This window comes from Amblyomma mixtum, chromosome 7 (genome assembly GCF_055824585.1).
Source record: "Amblyomma mixtum isolate Tamu chromosome 7, ASM5582458v1, whole genome shotgun sequence".
In the NCBI taxonomy this organism is placed as follows: Eukaryota; Metazoa; Arthropoda; class Arachnida; order Ixodida; family Ixodidae; genus Amblyomma; species Amblyomma mixtum.
The window spans coordinates 107,380,957-107,405,330 of record NC_143018.1 but is presented as its reverse complement, the minus strand read 5'-3'; the positions used below and the strand labels follow the sequence as shown (position 1 = coordinate 107,405,330).

The following is a 24,374-nucleotide window of genomic DNA, read 5'->3' as shown; positions in this document are numbered from 1 at the left end:
GCGTCCTCACCGCACCGGAAACGCCGGCCGCGTTCCTTTTGTTCCGTGCCGACCGCGGCGTACATCTCGCCGAGAGCGGCGCCCGTGGGAACTGCATATCGTGCGACCTCGGCTCAGCGATGGCCGCCTCGGGCGCGCGCAGAGCCGGGCTCTGCGGCCAGCCAGGGCGGCGATGATGTATGCGGGGTCCTGTATCATTCGATATGTCTGCCGGCCGCCGATTCATCCGGGGGAATGCGGCTGTGTTTATGCGACTCGAGCCGGCATCCGAGATCGATGGGTGGGAAAGCGAGCCCGGGGACATAAATCCCGGCCCGCGGCTGGCGTCGGACTCGGCGGCGTCGCTGTGCGCCTGGGCTGCTGGGAGCCCTTATTCCGAGAGCCGACGTCTCTCGGAGAACGATCCGGGCTGTGCTGCGATGGATCAGCTGGCTCCCGGCCGGTTTTCTGTCGCGCCGTTCACGAGAACGTGAAAGAAACGCAGCACGATACGTTGGCGGCACGACATCGATGGGACCAGCCAGCCAGAAGAGACTGAGGAAATTCGGAAAATGCGATTGGAACCAATTTTAATTGCTTCCAGCTGTATTTTAGCTAGTTCAAAGTGGTCTCTCTCTACTCATAGGAATGAGCTCAAATTAGCCAACTGCTCCCATTTTTTTTAGTATTCCCGATATTCAAGCGTTTAAATCCTCGTTATAATGGGTGCAGGTAAAGCATGCCAAGATTTTTTTTTTTTTGCTCTTGGGCTCAAAATAGAATCTTAATTGATGATTAAAGTTCAGGCTTCTCCTCACAGCATCGGAGAGGTGCGGAGAAGCTCGGTGATGACGTCAAGGACGGTAAGGTTTCTCATTTCCGCTGCCTTCTCCCTCACTCTGCCGTACTTCGTCGGATGTCGCCAAACAACGTCTCGCAGGCTTTGCTTTCGGTAGCGCTGCTTTTCTATATATAGTTTATATAGTTTCTATATATAGTTTACAGTTATGAGTGCTTGTTTGTGTCAGTGGCTGCGCGACGGGATAACGGATGCGTTTTGTCTTTGCGAATTACAGTAACATGAAGCAGAGTACATGCGTGTCCGGCTGAATCAAACAGTCCCTTGGTTTTTTGCGGTGTCTATCCGCTGTTCCCAAGCAACCACAGATATCCGTCGGACGTACAAGCTAGATCCGAACGTCCTTTGCCGAGATCGGACGTCCATCGGACGTACGAACACAATCCGATTTCGGATATCCGTATTCGTGCATCCGCTGGACGTACGGACAGTGTCCACTTTTGTATATCCGCATGAGAGACGAGGTGGACGTCCGAAGGATGTAAGGTCGAGTATTTTCCCAGGCCATGAGTATGGATGTTTTTTATTTCACAGAAAATTCGAGTCTTTCTTGTATGTATACTGTTTTATTTGCATCAGTTGGAGGGTTTGACGCGAAGACGTTTGTAAATTGGTACGATTTCACTCCTACCTGCAGTGCAAGAGCCGCCAACGAGCTAAATTTATCTAAGAGGAGAAGCAGGTGTTGCAGAATTTTGCAAGAACTCAATGACTAGTTTTATATTTATAAAACTTCTCCAAATTAGAGGAGTTGCGCGACATGTCCACTGTTTTGCTAGCTAAACTTGCCATTGAAACCATTCGTAAGCATCAAAACCAATGATCAAAACTCCCGTGCATTCTGCTATCACCATCATCATAGATGTCAGTTCGCGGTCAGACCAATCCATCAGTACGGCTCCGTAGCGCTGTTGTTGATATGTCGCGTAGTGTTGTCGCGCAGATCTTTATAGCTCTGTTATTATAAAATGTGGCTTTGTTCGGTCTGTGCACGAAAGTTGTATGTAACTTAAGCAATTCGAAAGATACGGGAAGCGCCTGGAGCTCTTCTGGAACACCGGAATCCCGTACTGCGTCGACCTTGGTGTAAAGAAGGCTTAGTGCACATGTGATTGCCTACGAAGGTATGTATCCAGTACACTTCTTGGAACTTTGCTTCTAGGACAATGCAGCATGCTCATATAACATTCGTTCACAGGACAGTGGGAGCAGTAAGCGCGAGGAGATGGCTTCCCCAAGTGTGTGCTGTTCTCACACTTTCGGGAGCCTACATCACACAGCTGCGGGAACCCTCAACTCGCGCGACTAATTCCCACTCCTCTTCAAAGTTGCGGGACGGAGTGTTTTCGCATCTTATTAATTTTTAAGGCATCGCTATGTTTACTGTGCCTATATAAACAGTGCCAACGCGCGAAAGGCAGACCATAGGAGGCACGTGAGGTCGCAGTGGTTCGCAACGGAAGCTTTGCGGCTTTCTGTGCACAGTCGCGTACAGTGCTGCGCAGGTTAGTGCCCTAAGGCCCATGAAAATAAATAAAGAACAGATACATTGTCAAATATGGTGTGGAAAAGTGAGAGCTGTTATTGCCTTATACTTATTGAGGTGTTTGTTAAAGTGCATTGTCTGTTATACTTGCAGCATTAAACACTTCTATTAATTGGTTCCAATGTTTTTACTTTGGCTACTGCATTGTGCAATTTGTTTCACATGACTGATGTTTGCCGCGTTCTTTTTTATTTCAGAAATCCTGTGGGTGGGAAGATTACGGATGTGTCCCAAGCTTGCCACATTTGAAGAGTCACATTTAAGAAATTTTCCGAATGTAACCCATTGCTCTGCTGATGTATCATCAACCACAATAAAATATGCGTGCTATGCATCAAATTGTTTTTGGTTTTATTGCATTGCGCGGAGTGAAAAAAGCACGCGTGCACCATATATGCGAATATTCGAGAAAGATCCGCCAATGGACGTACTCAACTGGACGTCCGTCGACGGGCAAACCGTATACCTTTGGCCACCTTTCGGACGGCCGACGGACGTCTACCGGCTGTTTGTGGATGTTCAGCGGACGTACAGAACATCCGAAATAGACCTCTGTCGGCCGTCCGAAGGATATCGGTGGTTGCTTGGGTTGTTATAATTTCACTGCTCTGTGACTTCCTTCAGGAGCTCCCCCACGGCGTGGTTCAGATGTTCACTCCGAGTGAGGCAGTTCCAGTGCCTTTCTCCTGTCCTATGCTTTCGCCGCAAACATTCGCAGCACTGAAGGTGGCATTGCTTGTCCGTTCTACCCATCAGGTTCCCGCTCACAAATGCACCGATGCGAACGAAGGCGCCATTGTTTTTTCCGGCAGGCCTCAATGAGAGCATCGCACGCATGCCTGTGCTCGCACGGATTCCAAACGCCTCCCGAGTCCCCGCCGACGTCGTCCGCTCGTGTCGCGTGCGTGCGCGGGCCCTGTGTTTGGGCGCTGTGCCCCACCGCGGGGCTCAGGGCTGTGGGTCAGCGGCGCCCGATAAATTTGCATCCGATTTGCCGAGGCACCGGTGCGCGCTCCGTAATCACCGTGCCGAACTACGTGAAGGGGGTGCGGACGGCGCCATGTTGTAATGAGCGCACCAATGGAACGCGCTGTGCTGCGGCGGGCACAATGCGTCGGTCGCAGCTACGGAGATAGAAGGCTGGTCGCAGCATACATAACCGAGCGCAGAGCGAGCGGTCTAATCATAAGCACATCGTCCACCAGTGCGCACGGCCTCCCCTCGACCTGTACGTCGCCCCCGCTTATAGTGGCCACATAGTGGCGTTGTACGTGCGGCTCAAGACGGTGCATTGTCATAGTGGCCGCCATGTTGGTGGCCAGGAGCATGGGGAAAAGCATGTTTACATGATCCAATTGTCGCAACATGCTCTGACATGCACTGTGTATAAGCTGATTGTGGACTTCTATCTCAGAAAGTGAGCTAGTTGGTATTTACAACAGCGGGACATAATTGCTAGTGTGCCAGAACATGGACTGAGAATAATAAAAAAAAAAGACGTCATGTGCTAGCTAGTGCATGTACGGTGCTTTTTTTCCTTCTCGGCCGATGTTTGTTCTTTCTCGTTTTCCTTATTTGTGGACTCGTATCATGGCACCCATGACATCACATTCAGCGCATATATACGATACACTAAGCGCGCTAGACAAGAACATGCGGCCATTTACTTAGTTTAAATACGGCCTGGAGGCCACCGGTGTAAACAGATGAACAACCACTTTTCCGAGTGAAGTTCACAAGAGGTGCAGGCAGTTATTGCTGCAGGCAGTTATTGCTGCCTAAATATGCTGACTCACTGCGGCTTATATAGTGTTCTAAAATTATTGGCAGAAATTCAGACGCTACTCTCTCTTGTGAGCTCTGTATTTGCTATAAATTTGGTTGTACAATGCATGTATACAACATGTTGGGAACTGGGTTTTCTTTTTTTTTTTTTGCAGCAGGCAGTCTCGTCTTTTAAAGCGCTGTCCACCCTACCAGCTGGGATCATTTATAGTCGGTGTGCAAGCGGTGGAATCATTCTACAAATGTCTGCCCGTTTTCTGGCCGGGTGCGCTCGTGCAGAATATTCTTGTATTTACAGTACACTCTCTTAGCAGCCTGTATGGGAGTAAAGAGGAAGTAAGCTTTCCTCTATAGTTCACTCCCTTTTAGGTGCAGGGTATGCTGCCCATGTCCCGGAGTAGATTTCGACCACTTATACGGAATGCTTACTTTCCGCAAAGAATAATAACTTGGTGCAGTTAGCAATGGGAGGCTTTTAAATGAGGAATCAGACATTTTGAGGTTAGCAAATAGGGGAAATTGATACCTCAGGTTCAATCGTGTTAACTGCAAGAACTTTGCATGTTTTGAAGAGGGACTGTGTTCCCGTTGCCAGCGGTAAGTATTCCGTATTTTTAGTGATGGAAATCTACCCCAGGGCTTGGTCAGCGTATGCCCTGGCCCTAAAAGGGACTGCGGTAAAGTACAACTTATTCCCTTTTTACTCCTATATAGGCTAATCCTTAAGAAGTTTGTCGATATCCTAGTTCGATCTTACCCATCGACCACTATTTTTCTCATTCTTACAAACAGCTACACTGACCTGCGTGCCTGATTCATTTTTCTGTGTAATGGGCTGCTGCAAAGTGTATATTCTTAGCTGGCTGCATATTAGTGTCCTGCAACGCTCTTAAAGAATTTTCGACGTGTTCTTGTTCGCGTTTTGGTATCTTATTCACTTCACTACCACTGCATGCGATGTAAGTGCACGCGTGTGCGGAGGAGACATCTCTGCTCGTACGTTACATCTTTCTCTCTTTCTCCCCTGTGTTTCGCAGTGCCGAGCAGTGGCCAGTTCGTAGACTGCAGCGCGAGCCGAGCCCAGCAGTGCGAGGCAGCCCTGCTGACACAGCAAATCAAGGACGCCTCCAAGGCCACCGTGCCCGAGCTGCTGACCAAGTGCCGGTGAGTTGCCACGATGCCTCGGAGAGGGTACCTTTATCAAGCACTGCATTCCCCACATGTATGCTCGTACGGGTCTGAAGAGTGCGAGTAGCGTGATTCATATGCAGGTGATAACATCCGTCTTCTCATCCTGTAGGGTCTCTGTAGACATTTTCAGGGTATGACATTCCTTTTCGTTCTGCCTTTGGTGTACAGCTGGCCAGAGAGGCTATGTAGCTACCTAAGCCCGGTGTTGCCAGCACAAGCACCGTCATGCTTTTAGAAACTAAACAGTTCTAGCTATAGCTAACTACAGATACACAGGCACATCCTGCCATGCTGTTATTCGAGACCTGTACGCATAACCCTCCCAGCCGTACACTTATAATTGCTCATGTCATCAGAGATACGGGCACGCCGTACAACCATAGCTAAAGGTGTTTTGTAATGGAACCTCCATTCTGTGAATTGAATCTTCATCCCTTAAAGGGCAGCTCCGGGTTTTTTTTTCGAGATTACAATTTTCTAATGAAACTTATATTGTTAGGTGGGTGCAGCTCAAGAGTGCAGAATCAAATATGGCCACTGAAGGAGGTAGTCCATCCAATAACATCTAGAGACCCGTGTACTGTGCGATGTCAGTGCACGTTAAAAGAACCCCAGGTGGTCGAAATTTCCGGAGCCCTCCACTACGGCGTCCCTCATAGCCTGAGTCGCTTTGGGACGTTAAACCCCAATAAACCAACCAACCAATAACATCGACTGGTTATCATGACGTCACAGTTAATCTCTTTGTACTTGTGGCACGACATGACAGGTGGCTGGAAAGTGCAAGAGGGTTAATTGCAACTTCATGACAATCAGTGGACACCATTGTTTGAGGGGCTTCTTTGAGGAGCACTTGCTGCTGCATCCTTGAGTTGTATCGTACTGTAAATCTTTTCTTTGTCATTCCTGAGTACTTCCACCATGATTGGCAGCCACGCGTCATCTGATTCTGGTGCAAAGTGGTTTTTTGCCATTTCTGTTTTTTATGGTTTCTACGGGCAACACTGCATTTTCGATGTCACAAGTATTACATGCATGCTAAAGGAATATATAGACACCTAGTTTTATTGCATGATTTATTCCTTAAAATGGTGTTTAAAGATATTGGAACACATGGATCACTGCATGGTATTCACATATATGGCCTCTAAATAATTTATAATTAAATTTCTTCTCTCATGCTGTTTGGGCTTCATCAGTCGAACAACTGTGACATGCAGTTGAACTTTAGGTCATGCAAGGTTCAGAAAAACTGCAAAGTTGATACCTAGTTTTACCTTACTACAGCACTTAACACAGCCTACTTCAAGAGGTAGAATTGCAACAAATGATTTATAAGCAGTTATATTGCCATTTTGTTGTGCCTCATGTAACCTAAAGCTCAACTACACGTCACAACCATCGTTCGGTTAATGAAACCTAAACAGCATCAAGAAGAGATTCAATTATAAATCGTTTGGTGGTCGTAGATGAATACCATGGGGTGCTACATGTATACCAATGTCTAACACATTGTTAAAAAAAAGGAAACACGAGCGAAAAAAAATTTGATGTCTATACAACTCCTTTCATAGATGTTCTCCGCTTCAGGAACAAAATTTTGAGGCTTGTATTAGGTCATTGCAGGCATTTTATCAAAGGATTCATCGCTTTTAGTCACTACATCATCCTTTGAATACACATAGCAATGTTTTGTAGTAATGCTTGTGGTGTCATCGCTGCATCACCCGAAGCATCGTCCCTATAGCTGTGGACTGAGTTTTGGTTTGCTGTTCTTGCTGTTTTAAAATGTTTCCACTTGGTAGTTTGCTTTCGACAGTTACACTTAGAATATTCATTTCATTTCATTCATTTATTTCATTTATTTTCCTTAAAGGCCCAGTGAGGGGCATTACATCAGGGGTGGGTACAATATTCGTTGGCGGCAAGTGTTAACACGATGACAAATGAGCATGAAGATTATCATCGAAGGTCGCGGAGCACATGATGGCTGCAATGTCGCTGGGAAGGCCGTTCCAGTACACAATGGTACGGGGGAAAAATGAGGCTGCAAAAGTAACCGTGCGGAACGTGGTCGAGAAACTTGGAAAGGATGAGAAGTGCGATGAGATATGCGGGTTGGCGGGACGATGTAGGGTGTGCAGGAAAGTGAACTGTGGTAGAATTTGTAGAATAAGCAAAGGCTGGCGATGCGACGGCGAACTGAGAGGAGTGATAACCCGGAGTGATAACCGGGAGTGATAAATTCAAATTCAAATTCAAATTTATTTAGCATCAACAATGATGTTACAAAACTCGATGCTACGAGGTGCTAGCAAAAAGCCTGTAACGGCTTGACAAAGGCCAGCACCCCGTTCACAGAGCAATACAGCAGTAGAAAAAAAAAGATGGCGATATAAAGAAAAGCAATACGTATATATGGCGACGGCTTTACATAATCATAAAAACATGTTAAGTGATCGGGTTAACGTTGCGGGTTCATAATTGCGAGTGTTAATGTCTTGAGTAATTACACATACACTTATTGATAGATCATTTTGACGTGTTATCAGAAGAGTTAAGAGCGTGTGGTAGTGTGTATTTCAGCATTTGGCGGCCATAGTTAGTACGGGTGTGAGGAATCTTTCATGTCTGACTGCTTCGTGTGCTATATGCTTTCGCAAATGGAGACAGGGATGTCCAAGATGCGCGTAGTTAACATTTAGAGATATGGCAGGTACCCATAGGGTACCAAGTCTGTCTCGAACAGATGTCGACGAGATGTCCGATGGACTTGTGCAGTTTGTTCATCAACAGCATTCGTTGATTTTGCGTGCATATGCTAAACATGAGCCGGCTTTCGCAGCTCATGTGTGCAACCTCGCTGACAACACTTGTGGCTATCACTAGATGGTGTTCCAAGTACAGTCGGCCACACACTCCCTTGTGCCTCGTGGGATATGTTTGAGCACTTTGCCCCACTATTGGTAATATTGAATTGCAGCGGGATAAATTTATGAAGTGCTTCTCTGAAACGATTTTTTTCAGATACAAGTTAATTCTGCAGAGAATTTGTGTGCTAATAAGCTGGCCAAGTACCTTCTTTGTTTAACATATTTCTAACATGTCTGCTTGTTACTATCTTAGGTAGTTTAACATATTTCTAACAAGTCTGCTTGTCACTATCTCAGGTAGCATCGAAACGTTAGAACATTGTTGGTCAAAAGTTAATACGTTGTTTTTAATGTATTTTTTTCTTGTGTTTGCAAAACTGTGTAAATAAACGTTGGAATAACAATTTTCTAACCTTAGTTAAACATTTGTACAACATATGTGCAACTTTTGTAAAGACGGTAAGCAACCTGCTAGCTAGACCCGCGAATTGTGTGAGCTCATGACTGTAATCAACGCTTTCAAAGGGGCAGTAAGGGTGAAACAGGACTACTACTGCCACGACGTGCTGTGGGGCGCTGAACACTAAAAATTGCAGGGGGAATTTTGAATTTTGAGCACTTCCGATAAATTTTCTATGATGGTCGGACAGACACAGTAAGAATTTTATAGGTCAGATTTTGCAGCGAGGACAAAAAGTTGGTCATGATTTTACTGCGTTCACGCAAAATCTAATGGGACTCTCTAGTTTTCTCAGAAATACTAGTTTAGGATATTCCCATTGAATTATGCGGTGTTTGCTACTCGGAGCCAACAGATTGCACTTGTTGACCGTCCAGGTAAACTGGATATGCATACAGCTAATACAAGGTCGATTGGCTAATTACATGCTACTCACACATTGATCTTCTAATGGATACCGTGGCCTTAAACTTCAATAGCCAGCCAGGGAGAGTTTCTCATAAGTGATAGTGTTGAATGGATAATAAGCATAGATTTCTGACACAGGTTTAGGGCTGTGCATGGAAACTGTTGCAAACCCCATCTGAAAAATTTACGGCAAAATTCGGCTAGTTTAAGAATGTAGTTACTATAAGAACACTGGGAAAAGTTCTAGGGTCCAATGCTGGCAATATATTTGCAATTTTTTTTACGATTAGGAATTAACATTATAAGAGCATCTAGTGCACTAGCATGTTTAGTTTGAAATTTGATCCAATTTTTAATGTACAGCATTAACATTACTTCTTAATATTTGCCATTATTATAACATTTAGAATGCAGCGTTAACATAGCATTGTATAGAAATGTGTAATGTTTTTGTAACACTGTTCTAATGTTCGGCGCTACCTGGGATATTCTCGACATTTTTAATTGTTGCTTGGCTTCTCCTGGCTGCCTTTTTTTTTCCTTCTGTGCGCTCACCATTTGTCATTCTCAGTTACGAAAAACTGCTATTTTCTTGCGCTTCCTTCTGTTTGTTTTCTAAATATAGCATTGCGTGCCTCAGCCAGTCTCTTGCAGTTACCCGTAAATGCGTTAGAAAGTTGCACTTTAGTGCTCTGTGGCTAATGAAATGAAGAAGTTTAGTGGGACTCTGCAAAGTTTGCCGGTGTTTTTGTAAGGCACTTCCAAATTTTAGCACTTAATCCCCTCAGGCAAATGCGCTTCTGGCTTTGTGCTCTGACTAATTGAATCTACTTCGTTGTTGGAAGCAGCTCACCTCTTTTTCTTACTACGTACAAAATTGTTGACTGTGTACGCTGCTCTAAACTCCCTAATGGGGTTTTTATTCTCCATGTGTTAAGTCATCAGAATAAATCTCGGCGCCTTAACAAGATCTGTCATTTGATTATTTATGGGGAAAAGTTAACTGAAGAAAATTACCAAACTTCAGAAGCCAGAGCTGCTATTGCTGCGTGGCATCTGTGGTATGTGCTCTTTTATTTTATTTGTGGCAGGTGCGGTACGAGCTGCAAATAAAACTAGCTATTTGCAAAGGGGTCTTTTCGGGGTGGAAGTAAGCTTTGAAATAAATTATTCTTTGGAAGAACCTTTTGAGAGTGAATGCAAGCTGTTTCAATGTATGTGCCCAAAAAAAACAAATATGCAGGAAAAGGAGCGGCAACCTAGTTTTTCTGAGTGAACCCCGTGACTTTTAATGCAATAAACAGCACAGAATAACAGAGAAGAAAATGGGAAGTGTTTGTGGAAATGTCGCTTTAGGTGTGCAAGGAAAAGAAAGAATCAGTGTTCGGGCATCTTCAAAAACAAGACGCCAGCTGCCACTGTTCAAGCAATAAACAATTTGCATTCAAAACTTTGTGGTACGCAGCATTAACGAAAAACAAAGTGATTGCACTGCCGTGCTTTTAAGCCACTTGGGACATACATATGTAGCCTAATTCAGCGTATGTGAAAGTGTCAGGCAATGTGTCGCGGATGCGAGGGAAAAAATTGCGCCATTTAGTAATAGTTAAAAAGTTACGTATTAGAATTTATGTAAACACTTCAACAGTTAACATTATTCTCCTGCTTTTTGACGTCCACCAACACCTGTATTTCTGTACCGCAGAAAGCTTCTCTTTACCTCAAAAACTCTATTTTTAAAAATTATTGGCGGGCTTCGCTGAAACTCCTGGTATAATTCGATATCTCCTGCCTTGTTGCAAATGAAAATATTCGAAATGCTTGGTGTTCTTCTTAATTTTTTTAAATTACATGGTATTGATGTCCCGTGGACACCTGACATAAATATCCACAGAAGCAGGTGCTTGTATTTGTGGCAGATGTTCCGTACACATCTGCTGTCATTGGCGGGACTCGCTGTACACCATCGTTTTGGTCACTCATTAGCAGGGATTACCATAATTTTAGCAGCTAAGAAGTTCCACAGGGTTTTATCTTGTGCTGTATTGTATGCCAGCCTAAATCAGAGCTCCAAAGAGCAGTACACATGCACAAAAAAAAATTGCAGCGGCAGTTATGACTCCTCTGTGTGCAGCACAATGAAACCAGTGATGGTCAGTAGCTGTTGTTGCTCCCACGAGGTTGTTGAGTTTGAGCAGCGATCTATTTATATGGAATATTATTTTCGTGATTTAGTCCCATGCAACCTGACTCCGGGCAATGTGTGCTGATGGTGCATTGTGGGTGTGCTTCTAATTCAAGAACTACTCGAGGAAAACACAGCATAACACTTTTAATGCCTCAATGTAAAACAAATTCATATCGCCATTCTTTTTTTCCCCGAGATCCATCCTCGAATGGAACGCACTGCCTCCCGACGTTACTGAATCCGAATCATTTGAAACATTCTTGCTTGCTTTGCATCCCTTCTTGTGATAGTGGTGTATGTAATGATCTCTTCTCGTGTGAGTCATTGGCAGCGGTCCCGTATCTTCTCCGGAAATTGCACTGCAGTTATGTAAACTATGCACAGGCCTCGCGTCCGATGTCCCTTGCTGTGTCTTTTTTCCTGTTTATTTTTCTGCCATAACCCCATGTACACCACGTGCGTGCCTGTTTGTTTGTTAATGCACTGTACTCTGCCCGTTCCTGATTTGGCCACCAAAAGGTGGCTGACAGTATTGTCAAACAAAAAAATAAATAAATTGACGCTGAGCGCGTGTGGCATGTGCAGGGACATCCGGCAGAAGCTCGAATGCCTGCTCAACTACACAGCCTTCTGCCTCTCCCTGGAGCAGAAGGAGGAGAAGGCGCAGGTCATCAGCGCAGCCCGCAAGTACGCCTACGCCACCTGCGAGGACCGGGACGCCGTCAAGGGCAAGTGCAGCACCTTCTTCCCTCTTCATGCGGGCTCTGTATTGTAAAGCAGGGACAGTTTTCGCAATTATGATGTAGTTAGCGCCAAAAACGAGGACCAAGGTGGGAGAAAGACACGACACAAGCGCTTCATAACTTCATAAGTCTTCATAACTAGAGGAATGTCGTCTTATATCGCTCTTGAGCAAACAAGGGAATGGTAAAGAGGGGCTCGTTATGACATACATTAACGGAAGCCAACAGTCACTAACCAAACGTTTAGGGGATTTCTTTTTAAATTTGTGACGTTCATCAATGAGAGATTAATAAGGTGACTATTTTTTAAGTAACTGATTAGAGAGCAGAAGAAAAGATAACCACTTGCTGCTGCTGGGATCTGAACCCACTATAGAAAGCAGAAGAAAAACAGCCACATATCACCAGTGGGACCCAAAGCCACGATCTCACCGGCAGCATGTTGTTGTTTTTTCTTCTGCTTTGTAATCAATTATCTTTAAAAATAATCACCTTTTTAATCTCCCATTGATGAACACCACAAATTTTTAAAAAATTCTCTATGCTTATTGACCAATTATTGAAGCAGGTGGAATGCAAAACGTACTGGCCATTACTTTACATACAACTGCTAACAACATTCACTTGATTTCATAAAGGAAGAACATTCTAGCTTTTTAAAATCCTGATCCATATTTTAGCTAGTACAACCCATATATTTTCAAAGCCCCATCTAGTATGGCTCCGATGCGAAGCAGGCTGTGCCTAGTGACACCTGGTGAAAGGTGCACTGCCAATGCATTGGTGGGTGGCATGTCTACAAGGAGCACTCTGCTTTAGTCCCATACAACTCGAGAACGCAGCAGCAAATGCCCCTTAAAGAGATCCCCCACCCAATGGCTTCGACCGATTCACCCTATCTCCCCCTTGACTGATCCCCTTGTGCCCGCTAGTGGGAAATTGAAGTGGCAGATGAATGAGGAATAACGACAGCTTAATTGGATTAACCACGGCGTCATGTCAGTCGGTCGACGCCATTGGCCAGAGGCCTCCTTTGAGGCGCATCTGCCACTTCGTTCCTGAGTTGTATTCGACTATAGCATCGGCTACCTTATTAGTTTCTATATTAAAGATGAGCTATTGACAGGTTTCAAGTATCGAGTTATGGATATATCGAACTATTTTTCGATGCCCTTCGGGTTCAATATTTTTGGGATTGAATGTACCCTTGAACCTGGATATACAGTCGAGCCCGGATTACCGAACCTGGATATTCAAACTATTGGCTGTATTGAACCCATAGATTATCTACTTAAAAATCCTCTGTAAAAGTATAGGAAAGCTGGGCCGCATATCGAACTGCAATTTCATGGTAAATCGATGTATCGAACTCCGCACCACACCCATGCTAATAACACATGCAGACACATGTCCTGACGGTGCTTTTTGGTGTTTGCTTGCACCATTACCGTTTTGAAATGGCATGAAGAGATGATAGTGGGGATTGCTCCAACAACCTGAAATTGGGGTAGCTGGGATGATACTGCTACCATTGTAAAGTGTGTTGGCTTATTTATCATAGAGTTAATGTGGTTAATGTTCAACAGTCCAGCAAGGAAACAGCAGTTCGCAATCGGTATAGTGAGGTGCTCGAAGTAGTAAGAGAATATGTCTACTTAGGGCAGTAGTGACTGCTGATCCGGATGATGAGAGGGAAATAACTAGAAGAATAAGAATGGGGTGGAGCATTTGGCAGGTTCTCTCAGATCGTGAATGACAGTTTGCTAATATCCCTCAAGAGAAAAGTCTACAACAGTTGTATCCTACCGGTACTCACCTATGGGGCAGAAACGTGGAGGCTAACAGAGAGGGTTCAGCTTAAGTTAAGAGCAACGCAGCGAGCTATGGAAAGAAAAATGATAGGTGTAACGTTAAGAGATCGCAAGCGGGCGGAGTGGGTGAGAGAACAAACTCAAGTTAGTGACACCCTAGTCGAAATCAAGAGGAAGAAATGGGCTTGGGCAGGGCATGTAATGTGAAGGCAAGATTACTGCTGGTTCTTGAGGGTAACGGAGTGGATTCCAAGGGAAGGCAAACGTAGCAGGGGGTGGCAGAAAGTTAGGTGCGCGGATGAGATTAAGAAGTTTGTGGGGATACGGTGGCTTCAACTGGCAAAGGACTGGGTTAATTGGAGAGAAATCGGAGAGGCCTTTTCCCTGCATTAAGTGTAGTCAGGCTGACGATGATGATGATGATGAATGTGGTGATGAAATGTGCTGCAGTGAGTATCCTCTTTTCCAAACCTCCTGCTTCCCATTAGCTTCTTGCAAACATGTTCAAGAAGGCCACAGGCCTATAAGACTGGAGAGGCCATCGCAAGCAAAGCTAATCCTTTACAGGAGGCAGTTCATGAAATCCTGCATATGGCAGCTTACTTTCTTCTCACCGAAACAGTACAAAAGCTCAAGTATGGCACAATGACAAGGGCAGCGCTCACATTCGACTTTGTAAAAAGACCATGACCAAATCCCCCCACGATGCATAGCTGGATGATCACTTCTGCTTTTGTATGCATACCAGCAAATTGCTCACATTTCAAAGCATGACCGTGGTCTGTCTTGCAGGAATTAAGAATGGGGGTTACGGCCTTCTATGTCACCCAATTTGCTCGCGAATTCTTACCGCATGCAGACAGAGCGGGTGAAGACATAGGAAAGGAGAGCACTTGATCTTGACTCTGTTCTTTGGATCGTAAGTCAGTGAAGAATTTCAGCCTACCAATTTCTCTATTCTTCTGCTGTCTGCAATTTTGTGCTGGCTTTCTTCGAGCTGTGTTTTGTGCCTTGTATCCCTGTCATTCGACAGATGCTCTTCTGTGCTATCAGAATGCAGGCCTGACAGTCATGCGCACTGTTACTTTGCTTCCCACTGCAGAGCACTGGAAAGATGGCGCATGCTACCAGAAGCCTGAAGTCCAACGCTGCAACAACGACTATGACACACAGATGAAGAAGTACCAGCTCAATAGCAAGTACCCCTCTGAGGAGCAGTGCAGGTAAGTCTCATGAGTGACAAACTTCGTTTAGTGGGATGCTGGGCTGATTTCTGTAGAGAGCATTGAAGTTGTGGTATCATATACAATAGACTCCCGTTAAAACGAACTCGCTTAAGATGATCCCTCTGTTAAGATGAACAGTGGTGGTCGTTTGTTTGGTTTCACATAGAGTCAATGCAAAAAAAATCTGCTTAAGATGTACACTGCACACGTGCTAATTGGTTAAGATGAACTTCCACGACCAGCCGTGCCCTAGCCATGCAGCTTTACTCGACCATTCGAGCAGTATTTTAGCGGAAGGAAAGAAAAAAAAGCTAAAAAATTTAAAGCTTTTTCGCACCACCGACAATCTGTGTGACACGGGGAGTAACAGAGACCTAACCACGTCTCCGTTGAAAGGGCGATTCTGTGAAAGCAGAACTGTCGCTGCTCCTCCCCTGTAAGGGCACTGAAGGATATCTCGGAAGGTTAAGTGATATGCCTACGCTTGTAGCAGGCAGACGATTTTCTTGACAGACACAAAAAAAAAAAGTAACAGACTGGGCAACACTCAATAGTGCCTGATGCACTGCACTAGTAGTGGAATAAATGCTTATGTTGCAGTTATTTTTTTTCCTAAAAGACTATTTCATGGCTTTGTTCAGATATACGAAGTATTTGGACACACACTGCATGCTCGAACATCATTTTAGAAGCACTCCTGATTACATGAACTTCTGGTAAGATGAACACTCTTCATGGTCCCTTGGAGTTCGTCTTAAAGGGAGTCTACTGTAGTGTGTGTGGGATCACGCGATCCACCAACGCAATGCATGTTCATGCAGACAGTGGTGAGGACACATAAAGGAAGGTGGGAATGAAGACAAAGGGAGATTGGCCTTTGAGCCACCTTGATAAGAGCTGCGCCTATGAGCAGAGTAGCTTTACCTTTGATGGGTTGTCCTAAACCCTGCACAGATGAAGAACATTGAAAACTTCATTATGAATGGGCTCACGAGCGCATACATCGGTGCTCGGAAGTTCCTGGGCTGCACAGCCGTGGAGAAAACCAGAACCATCATTGTCATCATCATCATCATCAGCAGCAGCAGCAGCCTAGCTATTCCCACTGCAGGACAAAGGCCTCTCCTATATATCTCCCCAGTTAGCCCTTAACCGTCTTTTTAACCACAGTCACAGCTGAAAAAATGACCCTGAAATGCGATTCTCTTGAAAGTGCCAAGAAGAGACACCAGGAACAGCATTCCGACATATTATCGGCACCAAAAGGTTGTGGGATGGGTTTTCACAGAAAAAAAATTTATTGTAGTTATGCCTTTTCACCCATGTATGCATGGTTGTAACCAGCGGATAGAGCATGCACCTCTCCTAATTAATACCTTTGCACATTTCAGGCAACTGATTTATGTGACTTCACTGATATAAATCATTTTCCACACACCTGCACCTGCAAACTTTTGCTGCCGAGAGTAGCATGCCCATGAGAACGAAGCTGCCAGTCTTAGATGGCAAACGAATCACTGCAGTGCTATCCATATGTTCTGATGTCAGTTCAACAATAACCAGTTCAGCTTTCCATGTTCTGTTCATGATTCCTTGTGTTTTGCAGCGACGGCTGTTAAGCGGCCGTTCGTGGGTTTCACGTCTAGTAGTAGTACGTCGTAGTCGTCGGCGCTGCCATGGGAACCACTCAGAGGGTGGTTACTGTGGAAGGAGAAGGGTTGTTGTGAGAAAATGAAAAATGAAATAAAGAATAAAGAAAGAATATTGCAAGAGTATAGGAATGCATAACTGCAGAGGGGTTACCGTAGAAGGAGGAGTCGGGTTTTCGCTGGCTTCTATGCCATCGCGTAAAAGGCCTTCATTTTTTAATCTACTTTTCTCACCAATAACTGTGATTTTTTGCTGCAAAAGAAACATCAACAGAGCCAGAAAGAGGCATATAATCGATCTTTTACTAAGCAAGAATTGGATGGAGTTCTTTTGGGTGTGCCTTTAACGAAGAGGGAGCTAGATATGTTGTATAAGGGCTTTTCTCGGTTGTAGTTGTGGAGGTGTTGTCTGTGGAGAGGTGCCTGCTAATACTGACTTGTTTGTACAGTCTTCGAGAAAAGCTTGCGGGATGTGGATTAGTGGATCAACATTTATTTCCTCATTGCCTCACTAGTCTCAGCTGGTATTATTCTAGTGTATGCAGCACGCATGTCGTCTTCTTGTTCATTGCTTTTCATTACCATGTTTTGCCCAACTGCACAGAAGTAATTTTTCTTTCCTGGAATATGTATCCCGCAAACTTTTGTTCATGACTGTACATATGTTGTCTGCATGTGGGAACGATCAGCGGAAGTATAGAGTTCTTCTTGTATCTTTGCATTACATCTGTGCCTTTTCTTGCGTTACTAACTATAAACTTTGGAAGCAGAGTGTCCAAGGCTACTGTTTTTACATCCAGATACACACACAATGAGCTATTCTGTCAACTCTCAGTGGCTGTGACCTTTTCTACAGCAGTGGTTTCTGTCTCAGAATCTGATAGACAGACCCTGAGGGGCACCTATGTTCCAGGCAAAGCTTCTGCTTTTCTGGAAGGCCACCACCTTTCTTGCCTGATGACAGAACGCGAAGGAACCCTTTGTGCTTGAATATTCAAGTGTACCGCATGTTTCAAAGTGGTGTCACAGCATATTAATTGCATGAATGAACATTCAGAATTAACTGATGCAGTGTTGTGTACTTTTAGATTGCTGTTTTTGTGTTTATCCGTCACACAAGCCCTTAGCTTGGTCAGAACTGGTTGCATATAATCTGTATATTCGTTGGAGTAGCACTTCTGCCTAAAACCCTTTTTGGCTGCTCTGTCACCTCCACTGGTGCTTAAGTCCTCACATATAAGTCGGAGTGGAACCACCTACCACCACATATTGTAGCTGCAAAGGACCTTGATGAGTTTAGGGCACTGTTGTCATTACAATATGGTTTACCATAGCCTCAGTTGGTTCACTTCGTTTTGCATATTGTGTATTTAGCCCTGTTCCTTTTTTTTTCGCATGCACTTTGTTCTGTTAGTAGCCTTCTGCCATCGTACCCGTTCAATGTTTCTATGAAGGGTGATGTTCTAATTCATATCTTTGTGTTTACATGAAATGTTTGTTGACTGTTTTTGTGAATTTATTCGTTTTGGTGCTGGTATTCCTAATTATTGTATTGTTTCGCTTTTTTGAATCATGTATTTTCTTGCAGCTAGTTTTTTTTTTTGCAATCATGCGTATCATTTTTTGTAGGCATGCCTATGTATGCGTTAACCCCCTTTTTGTAACAGTTTCATTTTATATCTATGCACCACTCCCCTCAATAATGCCCTGTGGGCCATGAGGGTATCAGAAATAAATAAATAAATCTATTGACTTCTCTTCACACGCTGTACTGGTAACTAAAAGAAGTGAACCTTGCTGCTTCGTACTGCTGTGCTGGGCTGTGTGGGACCACAACTGGCCCTGCAATACTGGTCATGTGCTCAGAGGAAGGGGGGCTGGAAGGTGACCGGGTGAGACGAGACTCACTTGCCTTGCAGGAGGTACATGACCTACCAGCGGTGTTTGCGGCGTGCGGTCAGCCTGACGTGCGACAGAGAGGGTGGTCAGTTCGTGGGCCTGTACCTGTACGACCGCGAACCGACCATGTCCTGGATGTGCAGCGACGACTACCGGACGCCGGTCCGCATCGAGAGTGTGCCTACCCCAGGTGAGCACTGCTCAGGGGACATCTTTACGCAGGAAGAACCCAGCAGACCAAAAACCTCTCAGAGACGTCTAGCTAGACGTCTCTGAGAGGTTTCTAGACGTTTTTGAGAGGTTTTTGGTTTGCTGGGAAGAGGTGGCACGGGCTGTTGCAGTCACTTTTGTCGCTAGCTAGGATGGCTGCCACGAAGTATGACAGATCGAGAACATGTGGGTTATGATTAATATTTAACTAGTATATGAATATGAATTTGTTGAAATTATTGTGTCTTATCTGATTCAAAAGCATTTTAATGCTACTCTTAAATTTATGAATGACAACATAAATATATAAGGTAAAGAGGTAGAAAAGAGTAGGACACAGTCAATGTAAGCAGCGCACATATTGCATATGATCATGTTCCAACTAGCCCAATCTCAAGCACTTCTTGACAGAGTATGTTTGCCTCGACTGCATGTGAAAGTATGGTGCTGTGGCATATAGTTAAACAGGATAGCTAAGTGGGTAAGTTGGTGATACATTATGCAAAAAACAGCGCGAACAAACGGGGACGAAAGGAAGAATACACATCACTTGTTCCTCTGTATTCTTCCTTTCGTCCCCGTTTGTTCGCGCTGTTTTTGCATAGCATATATTTAAGGCCCCTAACTTTCTGCAGCAGGTAATTTTTAATTCTGTGAATCGAGAACGAAGAATCTGCAACATTACGCCAGAAGCCTGTGCCACATTAACGCATGCGGCCTTTCACGTAGCAGCAGCCGCCACATTTCATGCTGCACAGTTCTGCGCTCTTTTGCCCATTTTTTTCACCTTTGCTATTCCTCACAGCTCTTTTAATGCCTTTTCTTTTTCAACAGCTCGCGCTGCCTGCTTTCCTCATTTGTAGTAACTCTTTCTCGCTGATGCGTGCTGCGTGCTTAGCCTCGATGGCCAGTGTTGTCGAGGAGCTGGCTTTCCCTCGTGTCTAGCAAGTGCGGTGGGTGAGCTTGCTGTGGAAATCTGAAAGAACAGCGAAAAAATATTTGCGCTTTGTTACTGGTCACAAGATGGTGACTTCATTTCATGCAAATACAGTCACTGAAAGCCTTTAAACAGCTAATGCTACAAAACTAACAAACAAGAGGACGTAGAAAGGAAACGTCAAGCTCGAGGTGCTGACTCATGAGCAAATCCTTATATTGGGACTACGTATATAAATAGTCAGGGAAGTAAAAGGTAAAAAACTGAAGAACTAAGAAACCACAAAAAAAGAGTTAAGGAGAAAAAATAAATGGAGGGTGCCAACCAACAACAATGCAAGATGAAATCTCCACTTTGATCCTGCTGGTATTGTGAAGCTGAGTTGTATGTCAGGCTTGTGTTTGTTGCCTCCGTTCTGCATCCTGTGTTCAGCACTTTTTTTATGTTCGGATGCTTCTGACTAGTCCGAACCTCTATGCTTATTCATAAATCTGTGTCAGCCTGAAAACTGCACCAGCAACAAGCAGTTTGTGCGCAGAATCTGACTCTGTCATTTGAAAACTTGCCAGGTGGCAAATGCTGGTTGCTCCAAAGGCAGGTGAATGTTTAGAAACATCCTTGTGGAATCATCATCAATTGAGTGGAGTCTGCTGCCAGGCAAAGAGCTTCCTGTGTAATACTTACACGTACAATTGCCCACAAAACTTTTCGAGCATGATAGCCACGAAGAGTTGAATTTCCCGATTGTCTGAAAGCATGCCTTAGCATTTCGGGACACTCTGTGCAGGTCGTGCGGAGAACTGCAGAGCACATAATTCAGTTCATGGCAGCATGCAAAGGCTTTTAAAAAATTATGCGCCTAATTTTTTAAACCATGAAAAAGTAATTAATCTTTTCCATGGCTTGCCCACCATAACGGCTTAATGCCTGTGGTCTTTGGCCGCTGATTCCCTTTGTTTTACAATCAAATCACTGACTGCCACAGGGTTAAAGGTGCACTGAAGAGGATTCTGAACATGTCTTTTTGCCGCGGGAACTCGATCCACACGTTCCTAGCATTCCTAGAAACAGTGACTTATTGCCCTGTGTGGCCGATTTCCCCAATTAAAACAAATTAACGTCCGGCTCCCGCCTTTTTTTTTTAATTCTGCCTCGTACGGTGGGCGGAGTCGACCAGCGCGTGGGAGCGCCTTTCACTCAGTCCCGTGGAGGCTTTGCTTTCGCTTTATTTTGTTTTTTTAGGTTTTCATGAATAAATAGTTTCATTCGCAGATAATATAGCCGCAAAATAAGCCCAAAGAAATAAAAATACGCGCGGACTATTTGCTACTACGGACTACTACGTATTACTCCGCCGATGGCAGAGCGGCAAGCCGCCACGGGACTGGGTGAAAGGCGCTCCACGCGTTGGTCGACTCCGCCCACCGTACGAGGCAGAATTTAAAAAAAAGGCGGGAGCCGGACGTTAATTCGATTTAATTGGGGAAATCGGCCACACAGGGCAGTAAATCGCAGTTTCTAAGAAAGCTTGGAACGTGCAGATCGAGTTCCCGCGGCAAAAAGACGAGTTCAGATTCCTCTTCAGTGCACCTTTAAAGGTGAAATTCATTAACACCCATGTACTGTGCGTTGTCGGCACATGGTAATAAAGAATGGTGCGGTGATAGATTCTATTATATCATCTCTCTTTAATCCTCGCGTGACATATACCACTTCTGCATGGTCTTCATATTCTGATCACTTTTGTACTTGCCTGTTCTGTACGTATTCCGCTAAGGCTGCACGCGACCACAGTGGAATGGTTGTCGGGAGTTGTCTGATGCACTGTGTTGCCCGCCTTTTCCTCAGCAGCAATCAGCCAACAAACCTGCCTGAGCGTGGTGAATGCCGACATAAAGCGGTGCAGCGACGTACACGCCAAGGCCACAGCTGGCCTCGGCAGTCGGAAGCAGTCGTCCAGCCGCAAGTCCAGTGGACTGCAGTTGTCCGAGGAGGAGCAGAAGACCAGGCTCTGCTGGTCAGTGCTTTGGGTTCTTCGCTTCACTGTCCTCGCACAGCGGTGCATATGTCGTTTATTGTGGCACAATGTTCAAAAGGTCGACGTTTGAAGAATGTGTTGTCTTTCTCCTTGTGACATTCGCCACTGATACTAGACACTTTTAGTTGGACGTACACAGTGAACTTGCGTACGCAACGACACCGCGGGTAACGAATGCGCATGCGCAGAACGCAACGTATCTTGCCGCGCGTTGCGTATGCCCGCCCGCTGTAAAGCAGAGCGTAGCGTACGCAACGCGGGATGCTACGCGCTGCGTAGAGAACATGGCGGCGACCATCTCGCCCGCTTCGAACCGATTTCACTTCGCCGCTGCTTTCTTCAATGCAATGGCTCGCTCTAAACTGTGCTGTTAGCTTTTATTTTGTCTACTCTCACCCACACGCCAAAATATTAGGGACAAATGCCCCTTGTTTTTCAGATAATGAGGCGATTTTTGACCTTTTAAGCCTAACTAACGTTGTGTACGTTTATCGTCATAGCAACCGCACCTACCGAATAATTTTTTTTAGTCATGTGCCTACTTTTGCACTTCATTAAACATTATACATTTTTTCTTCTATTAAAAACAGTAATATACTATTCATATTGTCAGAAACTGAAAAATGTTCAGCCGAGCGCTACAGCGCTTTCAGTGTTTGTCACTAGATGGCGACACAACACAACGCGCTACGCAGCTGCTCTGCGGCGGTACGGCCAACTAAAAGTGTGACGGGGGTGTCCTTTACAGCGTACGGAACGTAGTGAGCGTTGCGTACGCAATGTCGCTACGTACGCAGCAACTAAAAGTGTCTACTAAGGGGAGTCTTTTTTTTTGCAGTGATAACAATGCTTTGGGTTCTTCGCTTCACTGTCCTCACGCAGTGGTGCATATGTTGTTTATTGCGGCACAATGTTTAAAAGGTCCATGTTGAAAGACTGTTTTGTCTTTTTCCTTGTGAAGTTCGGCACTGATGCTAGTCTTTTTTTTTTTGCAGTGATAACATTAGGTCTTGCTGTCCTGTATTGGTCAGTGCTAGGGTTGCCAACATTCAGCGAAGAAAGTCGGGACTTGCGAGAAGGGAGGGGGGGGGGGGGGGGATTGGAAACAACACAACTTACACGATGCATTTTATTTCTCTGGTTTAAAGCAGTATTTGCCTTTCTGCGTGACGCTTACAAAGTGGTCCTCTGGGACTCTATTCATATCATGGTCTTCTGTTCTTGTGGCCTCAACTTCATTGGTATACACGTGGAAATCCTCTCGTTTAAAACAAAAGTATAGACGTACTTCCAGCTTTGGCATAAGTTTCATGGAAGCCTGACATTTTTCATTTCTCCGGAAGCTTTTCATAACGCAAGGCGTTCTTCCCACTGCAGCATTGCTGACTGGCATTGACCTGTGTGGTCAGAGCTGACAAAGGGTTTATTCTGCCATTTTGTGAGCACAAGCACAAGCAAATGCAATTAATAAATAAATAATTCACGCAAGTCTGATCCTATTTAGAGCTGCTGCTGCAGGAGGAAATGCTGTCACCGTATAAAAAAGTCCCATTGTGAGAGTTGGGGGGGGGTCAGGCCTTGCAATATAGTCGTAAGCAGAAGTTTGTTTCTGAGAAGTGGGGCATACACAAACAACTAAATGAAAAACAAACACTTTAAAGTAACAGGCAACCTATACATTATGCACTTGTCACATTCATTCAAGTGAATCCATGTTTTTCAACTATAGGTACATTTGTGTCAAAGAAAATTACATTATATCTGCCTATAAAAAATCCATGCTCATTTCTTGCTTGTGGCATTCTGCTGACTGCTCCGTTCGTAGACGCAATGATTACTGTAATGAACACTTCTATCAAACTTATAAATTGTATAAATATATTATTATAAATAATATAAATTCTGTAAAACTTTTTGAAAACAAAGTTTTGCAGTGCAAAGAAAGAAAGAAAGCATTATTGCAGTGGAAATTTAGTTACATAATTTTAGGTACTTTAGACTTGCATGAGGCCTTGGCAGGAGAAGATAAAAATGTGTGAACAAATGGTAACAACCAGCAGCATGTGAGATACTACAAAAGCACAAGGAAATGCACATTAAATACATGACAGCTGTAAATCGCAGGATCTAAAAAATTCTTTCATAGGCAAGACATGAAAAAATGTATTTCAGCAAATCAGTATGAGGACTGAAATAGGAAATGTTTAATTTGCTGTAGCTTATTAACGATAATGGTTAAAACATTCAGATATTTTCCAAGTGAATTAAATTGCAGAGTTAATTAATGCGAGCAGGAACATTGTAGATTTAATGCAGTGATATGAGGAAAGTGAAGTGAGCCTCAGCCAGATATGAATTTCCCCACCTCTCAGCATTTCCTTCAAGCACCCTTTGAGAAATTTGCATAAGCATTTGCACCTCTTAAGCAACCTTCCACAGATGTTCATAGCATATATTCCCCAGAGACAGTTTTGATGTCCTCACAAGACTGATAACTCAAGATAACATGATAACTCAGCACAGTCAAATGCAGCTGCAGCAAGCTGGCCGTTTAAGCCAGCATGGCGGTAGT

General features: G+C 44.4%; 1 protein-coding gene and 1 long non-coding RNA gene across 3 annotated transcripts in view; both read left to right on the top strand.

Annotated features, from left to right (window-relative positions):
• LOC149337141 (uncharacterized) overlaps positions 1 to 24,374 on the top strand; it is a 312,219-nt gene that overhangs the window by 284,959 nt on the left and 2,886 nt on the right. Inside the window, exons 2-6 of one of the 2 annotated variants that reach the window (XM_089553348.1) lie at positions 5,207 to 5,333; positions 11,875 to 12,017; positions 14,946 to 15,066; positions 18,638 to 18,807; positions 21,613 to 21,781. In XM_089553348.1, the coding sequence (XP_089409474.1) occupies positions 5,207 to 5,333; positions 11,875 to 12,017; positions 14,946 to 15,066; positions 18,638 to 18,807; positions 21,613 to 21,781 (730 nt within the window). The remainder of the gene's footprint in view (positions 1 to 5,206; positions 5,334 to 11,874; positions 12,018 to 14,945; positions 15,067 to 18,637; positions 18,808 to 21,612; positions 21,782 to 24,374) is intronic. The other variant, XM_089553350.1, reaches the window with a different exon arrangement.
• LOC149337142 (uncharacterized) lies at positions 1,762 to 2,718 on the top strand. The gene is made up of 2 exons (XR_016284604.1): positions 1,762 to 1,962; positions 2,582 to 2,718. It is a non-coding gene; the product is annotated as an uncharacterized LOC149337142 (long non-coding RNA).